The 12,338-nt window shown below is 41.3% G+C and overlaps 1 protein-coding gene across 1 annotated transcript; it reads right to left on the reverse strand.

The window, feature by feature from the left end:
- Nucleotides 1-11,402: 11,402 nt before the first annotated feature.
- Nucleotides 11,403-12,047, reverse strand: LOC126494666 (testis-expressed protein 13C-1-like). The gene has a single exon (XM_050132115.1). The coding sequence runs from the start codon at nt 12,045-12,047 to the stop codon at nt 11,403-11,405; it is 645 nt and encodes a 214-aa protein (XP_049988072.1).
- Nucleotides 12,048-12,338: the final 291 nt, after the last annotated feature.

Raw genomic sequence — 12,338 nt, forward strand, 5'->3', positions numbered from 1 at the left:
AAAAAAAAAAAAAAAAAAAATACAGTGCCCAGTGGTCGTGGTGCATGCCTTTAATCCTAGTACTCAAGAGGCGGAGACAGGCGGATCTCTGTGAGTTTTGAGGCCAGCCTATTCTACAGAGTGAGTTCCTGGACAGGCCCTACTCTAAAGCTACAGAGAAACCCTGTCTCGAAAAACAAAAGCCAGCAAACAAAAATACCCCCCAATAAAACCCCACAAAAAAAAAACAGTATAAAAGATCAAGCCAGTATTTTCCATTGAAAACATACCAGCCCTGTAGAAATGTTTGCTGATGAGAATTTCCTAAATGAACCCAAGGCTCAGAGTCTAAAAGACTGCCAATACTCCCTAGGTGCCCACACAGCCTACCTTCAATTGCCTCTCCTTCCCTTGTCACCATATCTGGGCCCACAACTCTGGTGGAAGGTTCATATGTCACCAGAGGCAGTTCTGGTTGGTTGCCAGAACTCCAGGTAGCCTGGTTGCCCGTGGACCACCCCCACTTCCTCAGTGCTTTTCAGGCCCACCCCAACTAGATCTCCCCTCTTCATCATCGTATCCAGCCCCCAGCTCCAGAGGACATGTGAGACATCAGAACTCCAGGTAGTCCCTGCCCCCGGCCCAGCACTCTCTTCTCTTGTGCCACCCAGCCTATCCCCAGGTACCTCACCCCTCTTCATCACTATGTCCCAACACTAACTTCTACAGAAGGACCCCCAGCTGGACCAGAGGTCATGGCAGCTGCCAGAACACCATCCCCCAACATAAATAGAGACACTACTTAACCACAGGCCACTCTTGCCTGAAGATCAGAGAAAAAACAGAAACCAAGAGAAATGATGCCCATCTAACAAAGACAAACTCAGAAATTGGCACCTAGAACCCAAACTCAGATGCCTAGACACCAATGTAAGAACAAAATCAACAACATCCAGGGCAATATGTCACCACCAGAGCCCAGCTATCATATTACAGCAATCCCTAAATACTCCAATATAGCTGGAACACAAGAAAATGACCTTAAAACCAACTTTATAAAGATGATAGAGGTCCTTAAAGAGGAAATTAATAAATTCCTTAAAACCAAGGAAAAAATAGTTGAAGGAAATGAATAAAACTATTCAAGATATGAAAATAGAAGGAATAAAGAAAATACAAACTGAGGGAATCCTGGAAATGGAAAATCTAGGTAAGCGAACAGGAACTACAGAGACAAGTACTACCAACAGAATACAAGAGATGGAAGAGAGAATATCTGGAATTGAAGATATGATAGAAATAATTACAGCAGATAAAAAAATGTTAATCTAAAAACCTCCTGATACAAAACATCCAGGAAATCTGGGACACCATGAAAAGACCAAACATAAGAGTAATAGGGGTAGAAGAGGGAGAAGAACTCCAGATCAAAGGCACAGAAAATATATTCAACAAAGTCATAGAAGAAATGGACCTAAGAAACAAGCTGATGTAGTCATTCTAATATCTAACAAAATAGACTTCAAAATTAATCAAAATCCAGACTTTTAAAGAAGAGCAAGTGCTGATGCTCCTCAAATTATTTCACAAACTAGAAAGGACATTACCAAATTTATTTTATGAAGCCACAGTCACCTTGATACCTAAACCACATAAACACTCAACAAAAAAGAGAATTACAGACTAATTTCCCTCATGAACATACAAACAAAAATATTTAAATAAAACACTGGCAAACTGAATCCAAGAACACTTCAAAAAATCATTCACCGTGATCAAGTAGGTTTTATCCCAGAGATGCAAAGATGTTTTAACATATGAAAACATATCAATGTAATCTACCATATAAACAAACTGAAAGAAAAAAAAAACATGATCATCTCAAATGCTGAAAAAGGCTTTGACAAAATACAACACCCCTTCAAGATAAAAAGTCTTGGAGATATCAGGGATACACGAGACATACCTAAACATAAAAAGGAAATTTACAGTGAGCCTATAGCCAACATCAAATTAAATGGAGAGAAACTCAAAGCAATTCCACTAAAATCAGGAACAAGGCAAGACTGTCCACTCTCTGAATCTCTTCAATATAGTAATTGACATTCTAGATGGAGCAATAAGATAACTAAAGGAGATCAAGGGGATACAAACTGGAAAAAGAGAAGTCAAAAGTATTGTTATTTGTAGATGATAGGATAGTATATATAAGACATGCCCCAAAATTCTACCAGGGAACTCCTACAGCTGATAAATACCTTTATTGAAGTGATTGGATATAAGATTAACTCAAAAAAAAAAAAAAAAACAGTAGGCCACCTATATAATGGCAAATGACAAATGGGCTGAGAAAGAAATCAGAGAAACAAGTCCCTTCACAGTAGACACAAATAATATAAAATATCTTGGGGTTACTTTACTCCAGCAAGTGAAAGACTTGTAAGACAAAAATTTGCCATTGAAGAAATTAATTCAACAAGTGGTGCTGGTGTAACTCCATGTCAGCATGTAAAAGACTGCAAATAGATATATCTATCACCATGCACAAAATTCAAGTCCAAGTGGATCAAAAGGCCTCAATATAAAACCAGACAGAACTTGATAGAAGAGAAAGTAGGAAATAGCTTTAAACACATTGGCACAGGAGACAACTTCCTGAACAGAACACTAATACCACAGGCACTAAGATCAGCAATTAATAAACAGGACCTCATGAAACTAAAAAGCTTCTGCACAGCAAAGGACACTGTTGAAAGGACAAAATAGCAGCTTACAGAATGGGAACATATTCTCACCAGCTTCATATCGGACAGAGAGCTAATATACAATATATATAGAACTCAAGAAACTAGACATCAACTAACCAAATCATCTAATTAAAAAGTGGGATACAGATATAAATAGAATTCTTGACAGAAGAATCTCAAATGGCTGGGTAATAGTTAAAAAATATTCAACATCCTTAGCCATCAGGAAAATGCAAATCAAAACTACTCTGAGATTCCATCTTACACTTGTCAGAATGGCTAAGATCAACAGTTAAAGTGATGGCTTATGCTAGAGAGGATGTGGAGTTAGGGGAACAGTCTTCCATTGCTGGTGGGAATCCAAACTTGTACAACCACTCTGGAAATCAGTATGGTGCTTTTTTCAGAAAATTGGGAATTGATGTACCTCAAGACCCAGCTATACCACTCTTGGGTATATACCCAAAGGGTGCTCCATCTTACCATAAGGACACTTGTTCAACTATGTTCATAGCAGCATTATTTGTCATAGCCAGAACCTGGAAACAACCTAGATGTCCCTCAACCAAAGAATGGGTAAAGAAAATGTGGTTCATTTACACAATGGAGTATTACTCAGTTCTTAAGAACAATGACATCATGAAATTTGCAACCAAATGGATAGAACTAGAAAAGATCATCCTGAGTGAGGTAACACAGATTTAGAATGACAAACATGGTATGTGGTGGATATTAGCTGTTAAGTAAAGATAATCCACTGACCCAGAGGGGCTAAGTAACGAGGAGGGCTTGAGGGAGAGTGCATGGATCTCCCTGGGAAGGGGAAGTAGAATAGGTTTTGCTGGTAGACTGGGGACAGTTGGGGGTGGGAACAGAAGGGATCAGCTGGGGTGGGAGGGATGGAGGGAGAGTACTGGGAGAGATGATTGGAATCGGGGGGGGGGAGCAATGTAGAAACCTAGTTCAATGTAAACTCCCTGGAATCTACAAGAGTGACCCCAGCAAACTCTCCTAGTAATGGGAGATACAGAGGCCTAGTTCGGTCCCATGGTGACTCCACAGCTGTCAGTCTAGAGTTCCTGAGTTCCCACAGGCTTGGTTCAGCTGTCTATGTAGATTTCCCCATCATGATCTTGGCATCTCTTGCTCATATAATCCCTCCTCCCTCTCTTTGACTGTTTTCCGAGAGCTTGGCCTGGTGCTTGGGTGTGGATCTCTGCATCTGGTTCCATCAATTACTGGATGAAGGCTCTATGCTGGTTGTCTTCTATAACAAGGCAATACTCCTAGCAGTGGAACTGGGACATCAACCCAGCCACAAAACCTTCAACCTATGATTTGTCCTGCCTGCAAGATATGCTGGGGTAAGCCAGGTGGTGGTGATGCACCCCTTTAATCCCAGCACTCGGGAGGCAGAGGCAGGAGGATCTCTGTGAGTTCGAGGCCAGCCTGGTCTACAAGAGCTAGTTCCAGGACAGGAACCAAAAAGCTACAGAGAAACCCAGTCTCGAAAAATCCAAAAAAAAAAAGATATGCTGGGGTAGTGGTGGCACAGAACTTCTGGGACTGGCCAACCAATGACTGGTCCAGTTTGAGGCCCAGCAAAGGAGAGGGAGCCCACATTGGACACTGCCTGGATTAGCAAGAATTAGATGCAGGCCAGCCCAGAGACCCAGGATAGAATCAAACACTACTGGCAAAAAAAAATGAAAGAAAAAATTAATGAAATGTTTCCTAATGATATTCGCCTATACTCATAAATTGGTGCCTTGCCCAACTGTCATCAGAAGGCATCTTCCAGCAACTGATGGGAACAGATGCAGAGACCTACAGCTAAACTCTACGTAGAGCCAGGGGAACACAACAGAAGACGAGGAAGAAACATTGTAGGATCCAGAGGGGTTGAGGACACCATGAGAACACAGCCCACAGAATCAACTAACCAGAGCTCATAGGGGCTCATAGACTGAACCAAAAACTAGGGACCCTGTATATATATCTCGGCTAGGTCCTCTGCATATACATTATGGTTGTGCAGCTTAGTGTCATTCTGGGACTCTCAACATTAAGGGGAGAGAGAGAGAGAGAGAGAGAAAAATAATAAAAAAGAATTAGCTTTGGAGTGGGGATAGAGAGAGGACTCAGCAGTTAAGAGAACTTTTTGCTCTTGAAGAGGACCTGGGTTTGTTTCCTAGCACCCACATAGTGGTTCACAACATCTGGAATTCCTGTTCTAGGGGATCCAATGGTCTCTTCTGACTTCTGTGGGCATCAAGCACATATGTGGTGCACATACATGCATGCCGGCAAAACACATAAAATAAAATGAATAAATCTAATTTAAAAGTTGAAAAAAATATATACAACAAACCCAACAACACCTAAATAAACAAAACAAACCTAAAGAAAATACAGGAAGTGTTATTTCCGGCTAACGAGAGAAATGAGCAGAGCAGAAAGACTGTGTAAAGAAATATGAATCCATGATTATTAAAACACAAGCTACAACTGAGAACGCAGTACCAAAAACCAACAATGGGACGAATGTAATTGGCACATACATTTCAATAATAATTTTGTTTTTTGTTTTGTTTTTTGAGACAGGGTTTCTATGTAGCTTTGGAGACTGTCCTGGAACTCACTCTGCAGACCAGGCTGGCCTTGAACTCACAGAGATCTGCCTGCCTCTGCCTCCCAAATGCTGGGATTAAAGGTATGCATCATCACCGCCTAGCTCAATAATAACTTTAAATATCAATGGCCTTAATCGATCAAAAGACACAGTCTGACTGAATGGATCAACGGAATCCACCTGTCTGTTCTCTATAAGATACAGCTTTGCTGGTCATTGGTGGTGCACACCTTAATCCCATTACTCAGCAAGCAGAGACAGGTGGATCTCTGAGTTTGAGGCCAGCCTGGTCTACAAGAGCTAGTTCCAAGACAGCCAGAACTGTTGTTACACAGAGAAACCCTGTCTCAAAATGCCCCTTCCCCGTAGAGAAACACAGCTTTAAAGATAGATACTGCTCTAGAGTAAAAGGATGGACAAAAGTACTCCTACTAAATGGGTCCAAGAAGCAAGCAGGCAGCACTGTCCTACTATCTGACAAAATAGACATCAAACTAAAAGTAATGTGAAGATATAAAGAGGGATACTTTACATTAATCAAGTGAACAAGTTAACCAAGAAGACACTGCTATCCTAAACATGTATTCACCAATTTCTGGGGTATTCAGTTTCATAAATATGCATTACCCAATTAATGACAGAGATTAACAACAATCCATTAATAGTAGATGATTTCAATACCCGACTTTCTCCAATAAACAGGTCATTTGGACAAAAAATAAACTGAGAAACAGTAGAGTTAATTGACGTTATATATCACTTAACAGATATTCATAGGATATTATACACAAACACAGATATTAAACAACTCATTACTGATTGATGACTGCGTCAAAGATGAAATCATGGAAGAAATTTCAAAAACTTTCTGTAACTAAATGGAAATGAAACACAACATAAAAAAAACTCTTGGGACGTAATGAAAGCGGCCCTCTGACAGCTGGGCCTACATAAAAATAATCAGAAATAGCACAGATGACTTAATGATGCAACTGGAAATTTTTGAAAAACAAGAACAAACTAAATCCATACTCAGTTTAAGACAAAAAATAAATATTAGTGTAGAAATCATGAAATAGAAACAAAACAATACAACCAACAAATCCAAGAGCCTGGTTATTGGAGAAGATAAGAAAGCTTGATAGGCCCTTGTCCCAAGTAACCAACAGGAAGAGAGGACCCATATCAGAATCAGAATTGAACAGGGAAACTTTATAATAGATATTGAAGAAATTTTCAATATTATAGAGGAATGTTTTAAAATGTACTATCTGTATGCCATTAAGCTAGAAAACCTAAAACAAATAGATAAATTTCTAGATTCATCCAAACCACCAATGTTAAACCAAGAAGAACTCAACAACCTAAGCAGGCCCATAACAAAAGAGATAGAAATAATAAAAATGCCTTTCAGGTAAAAAAAAATTCAGGGTCAGATGAATTCACAGCAGAATCTTACCAGACTTTCAAAGAATATCTGTATCCAGTTCTTCTTAAAGTATATGAAGGAAGAGGAGGAAAAAGAGGAGGAGAAGATGAAGAGGAGAAGAAAAGAAAGAAAGAAAGAAAGAAAGAAAGAAAGAAAGAAAGAAAGAAAGAAGGGAGAGAGGGAGAGAGAGAGAGCAATCTCACAAACTCCTAAAAAGTCATTGTCACTAATTCTAAACCAGATAAACACAAAACAACAAAAAAGAAAACTATGGGCCAATATCCCTAATGGACATAAACTCAACAATGCTCAGTAAAATACTTGCTAATAGAATCCAAAATAAATCAAAAAGATTATCCAACATGACCACTTTGGCTTTATCCTTGAAATGCAGTGATGGTTCAACATATGCAAGTCAATAAAATTAATAAATGAACTTAAAGAAAAAAATCACAGGATCATTTCAATAGATACAGGAAAAAGCCTTTGACAGAATCCAACAAGCTTTCATAATTAAAGTTTAAGAGAATGTAGGACTAGAAGGAACATACCTCTAGATAATGAAAGCTTTCATCCTACATGGAAGAAAGCTTGAAGCAATCCCACCAGAGTCAGGATTGAGACAGAACTGTCCACTGTCACCATTCTTTGTCAATATTGTGCTGGAAGTACTAGCTGGAGCAACAAGGCAAGAGAAGGAAATTAAAGGGATACAAATGGGGAAAGAAATCAATCTGTATTAACAGATAACATGATTCTATAGAGATCCCAAGAATTCTACTAGAAAACATCAAAAACATCTAGAAATACCAAACAAATTCAACAATGTGGCAGGCTCCAGAATGAACATTCACAAATCAAAGCTTCTCAATCCACCACTAACAAATAGCCTCGTGGAATATTTATAGTGCGACTAGTCTGTGGCTTGGCTACCTCCCAGAATCATAAGCACCTTGGTAAGATTGTGTAGGAGAGGGGCCGAAGATGTAGTTTAGTTGGAACCTATCATGCACAAGGCTCTGGATGGCATTCCTCGGCTTCACATAAACCCAGGAGTGGTGGACCACACTCAGGAGGCAGAGGCAAGAGGAGTTGCAGAATCATCAGTTAGCTAATAAGTTCAACACTAGTCTGGGCCACACAGGACAGACAGATGGGAGAAGAGAGAGAGAGAGAGAGAGAGAGAGAGAGAGAGAGAGAGAGAGAGAGAGAGAGAACAGAGAGAGAGAACAGAGAGGGGAAATAAGGAGGAAAGATAGAAGAATATGGGGACAAAGCCTTGGAGGGCAGAAAAGCAGGAGATTCTTCTGCTTATATTAGGTAACCTTGGGCAGCCACAGCAAAATGACTTCTTGTTTCACAAAGGGATATTGGGCCCCAGTTATCGAGGGGGAGTACCCACCTCACTCTCCTAGTTCAGGAACTGCAAATATGCCTGCTTTCAAGGGCCCATGCAGACTCACATAATGAGAGTAGCTGGGAAAATTACAATAGCTTGAAGGCCCCACAGAGATGCCTTCAATTCTTGGTAATCATCACAAGAGGAGCAACATTCCAACAGGGAATGAGGGTGAACTTCCTTTATCTCGTGGGAATGGAGGAAAAGTGAACAAATCTCTGAAATAAAAGCTACACAAAACACACCCCAGGCAAGTGCACTCTCCGTTACCGATTAATATCAGAAACACGTTGACAAAGCACCTCCTGGTTAGCTGGGCAGGATCCTTCAGGGATCTCAGGGACACTTGTAGCGTCAGACTGAAGGTGGCTCCAACCTAGCAGGCCCAACTCCACCATGGCTCCTCCATGCCTTGCCGCGCTACTGACCCGGGGGAATAGAAAGACTGCAAATCCTACACTGGCTGGAAGAGGAGTCTGGGAAGGGTGCCTTCCCACACATCAGTTCTATTTAAAACCCAATTAATCCTTCCAAAAGAGCACCCTCCATACGAAGTGCTGTGGTCGCCCAGATGTTCTTCATCAAGTCTGACAGGAGAGGGACTGGAGATGCAGGCAGCTCAGGATGGAAAGCTTGGGAGCGTAGCCAACACTGTCCTAAATACTTCAAGACAACCTAGTGATCCACCAGGTAGGCTGGTGAGAAGCCAGGAAAACACCTCAAGAGAGGAAGTGGCCAGTGGATCAGAAAAGCCCTGCCTGTATTTTCATGAAGCCACCTTCCTGATCTTGGCTAGTGGTCATTTGTTCATCTTGAGACTAAGAAGAGGAGCAATTTGGTTACTCAAATCCATCCATGAAGATCGCTTTCATGTTGTCCCTAAACTGACTGAAAAAAAAGGGGGGGTCCAGCTATTCTTTCTATTGGTTTTATCCAGGACTACATTATATGGAAGACAGAGAAAAACAGTTCTGATCTAATTTGTATCCTAAATTATGCTACTTCTTTGCTATACTAACCAAGAAGAATTATGATGTGTACCAGTTAATATACAACATAGTTCCAACTCCTAGAAATCCCCAAGCAATCAATAAATTTGTTTTATGAATTATGCAAAATTTATCAAATTTACTATTAATAATATAGCTTTTAAAATTCTTTCTTAATTACCAAATGAATCCCTTGATATAGGGAGAAACTAAATTTTAACAAGGCTATTTTTCTCTTCAGTGTTTCCCAAATAAAAGTATCTTAATGTTGTTCCCCCCAACTTACATAAATGGATCTTGATATTTTTTTCAATAGAGTTTCTCCAAAGGTTCTATTTCATGCAGGATCATAGGACATCATGACCCACACTGTGTCTGGAATTATGTTCTCTACTCTCACCTAACCAACCATACCCAAAGGAATTCTAATGTGCATACTGGGTAATGTAATTGTAGTTTCTACCATATGCCAACTTATCAATAACCGTTCAATGAACTAATGAATGAAATTCCACAAACTTGTGACATCCTCTAAAAGTTTACATTGGCCGCGAATCCCTTGGAACACTGCAATGTCAGTGGGTTAAGTTCTAACAAAACCTGTATGCTTTTTGTTGTTCTAAAATATATACCCAGACATGTTCTTCTCAGTTCCTCATGTTCTTTGTAGCAGCAGCTAGCTGAGGTCTTACTGAGGCAGAGGCTGCTGCTGAAGGACATTTCATGAAGACTCACACACTGGAAGCTTGGAATTCTTCTCCTTCATGCAAAGTTTCTAGAACTTAGAGACACAAAGAATAGCACCCATGAATGTTAGAAAAACAAAGGAAAGAAACGGCAATCGCGCTCTCACAGGAAAAGCAATGTACCTGGAGCACACTGCATCTTTTGTTTTACAAACATAGCTGTGCCCTTCAGAAGATCTGGAGTTATGCAAGAAGGGAACCGAGGAGAGCACAGAGAAAGAAAAGAGAAGGTTCCAAAACATCAGCTTCTTCACACTGGTAGCTAAATACAGCAACTACTCTTCACTTGTAAACACCCCTGCAACTGGAGATGTTTTCCTTTTAAAGATAAATGAACACACTCAGTGAAATTTCATCCTTCAATTCAACACAAATTATGAATATATGACTGAATCTGGAGAAAGAGATCCACATATGGAATTACATTTATTGTGCTACGGAGGGTAATTGCATACCACTTTTGGGTATGTATCCAAAGGATGCTCAACCGTGCCACAAGGACATGTGCTCAACTATGTTCACAGCAGCATTGTTTGTCATAACCAGAACCTGGAAACAACCTAAATGCCCTTCGACCCAAGAATGGATAAGGAAAATGTGGTACATTTACATAATAGAATACTACACAACAGAAAAAATAACGACATCTTGAAATTTGCAGGCAAATGGATGGATCTAGAAAACATCCTTTTGAGTGAGGTAACCCAGACCCAGATAGACAAATATCATATGTTCTCACTCATAAGTGGTATTTAAACATAAAGAAAACCAGCCTACAAAGCACAATCCCAGAGAACCTAGACAACAAAGAGGACCCTAAGAGAGACGTACATAGATCTAATCTACATGGGAAGTAGAAAAAGACAAGGTCTCCTGAGTAAATTGGGAGCATGGGGACCTTGGGAGAGAGTAGAAGGGGAGGGGAGCAGAGAAAAATATAGGGCTCAATAAAAATCAATTAAAAAAATAAAAAAGAGTAATTGCAGATTAAAGGTATAGCTCACTGGTAGAGCACTGTCCTAGCATACAGGAGGCCATGGGTTAGATCCCCTAGCACAGCAAGCAAAGAAGCACAGAGGTTATTGTTTGGTAGTGGAAGAGTTTAAAGTCTTACTTGATGAGTTTTCAAATAGTATATAAAGTAAATAAAAGGAAAGAATGAACACTTATTAGGAAAGAGCCCCCAGGAGATGATGTCTCTTTGGAATACATCTCCATTCATTTTTTTTTCCTCCCTGAATTCAGTGAGGGCCTTTGTTTGGGGCCAAAGCCTCTCAGTTCCCCTGGTTATATCTGGTAGTTTCTGTCCATGAGTTTGGCCCCTCCGGCACTGGCACAGGGATCCCTCTGTGGTCAACTGTTAGGAAGGGAGTTAGTGGATGGATGTCCTTCTTCTCCTTCTGAGAGTACTCTATATGGGGAGGAGATGCTATTGACAATAGTGCAGAGAACACTGGTAGAAGTGGCTGCGGAGTCTAGACTCAAGGACCAGTGGATCTTGGTGTACCTGTTTTGGATGACTTGGATGCCATGTGGTCTTTCTTCGGGGACGCTGCATATTGCCCACTCTGCAAGCCTGTGGCAAGAGCCTCTCTCTGTCTTTTGACCATTAGAGCCCACGGCATAGTACCCGGATACCCAGCATCTTGTGACTCAGCTTGGAGCTGCTGGGACAGCTCAAACTCAATCAGCTTCTTGTGCAGCATATCACACTCATGGAGCACTTGCTTCAGGCTGTCTCTTGCATTGCGGAGCTCAGAGACCACTTCATCACGCTCGTCACGCAGCCGTTGCAGGTCTGTGGCCAAGGTCCAGGTGGCTGCCTCATGCTCTTCTACTTGATTGTGCAGCTGCTGCACACGTCGTGACTGCTTTTCTCGTTGCCTCGACGCCACCCTTACTCCCAAGGCCAGAGCACTCCAGGCGCAGGCCCTCTTGATGGTGCGTGGTACATGGGTATCGGCCACGACAGACTTCAGGCCGTCTTCTATATCCTTCCAGGGCCGTGAACGGAAGGTTACGTAAAAGCCAGGGCCACCACCATTCCTCAGCACTTCTTCATTGATGAACAAAACCACTTCGCAGTGGCGGAAACCGCTCTTGGGGTCCCTGAAGTCCACAGCCATGGCTGAACCTGCCTAAGGAGTGGAACACAATGGGCTCGCCCTTCACCTTGGTGCTTTGCCCAGTACTGACTCCTAGCTCCTACCCACTTGCCTCCCCCTTCTCATCTAGACTAAAGCCCTGAAGCCACTAACACCAGCTCCTCCCATGCAAGGGATTAACACGTACGGGACGTCATAGACGTGGGCTGTGAGACCTGCAGCACCTCCTGCAGGGACCAAAATGCAGTAGCACAAATAACTCTGGCTCATCTGATGAACTGCGTGTTTGCTCGTAAAGTAGGTCAGGATAGT

The sequence above is a fragment of the Alexandromys fortis genome, unplaced genomic scaffold, assembly GCF_014885135.2.
Source record: "Alexandromys fortis isolate MF-2015 unplaced genomic scaffold, M_Fortis_MF-2015_v1.1 scaffold_391, whole genome shotgun sequence".
In the NCBI taxonomy this organism is placed as follows: Eukaryota; Metazoa; Chordata; class Mammalia; order Rodentia; family Cricetidae; genus Alexandromys; species Alexandromys fortis.

Coding starts and splice junctions, on each gene's coding strand:
- LOC126494666 (XM_050132115.1), bottom strand. CDS start 12,047: ATGGCTGTGGACTTCAGGGACCCCAAGAGCGGTTTCCGCCACTGCGAA.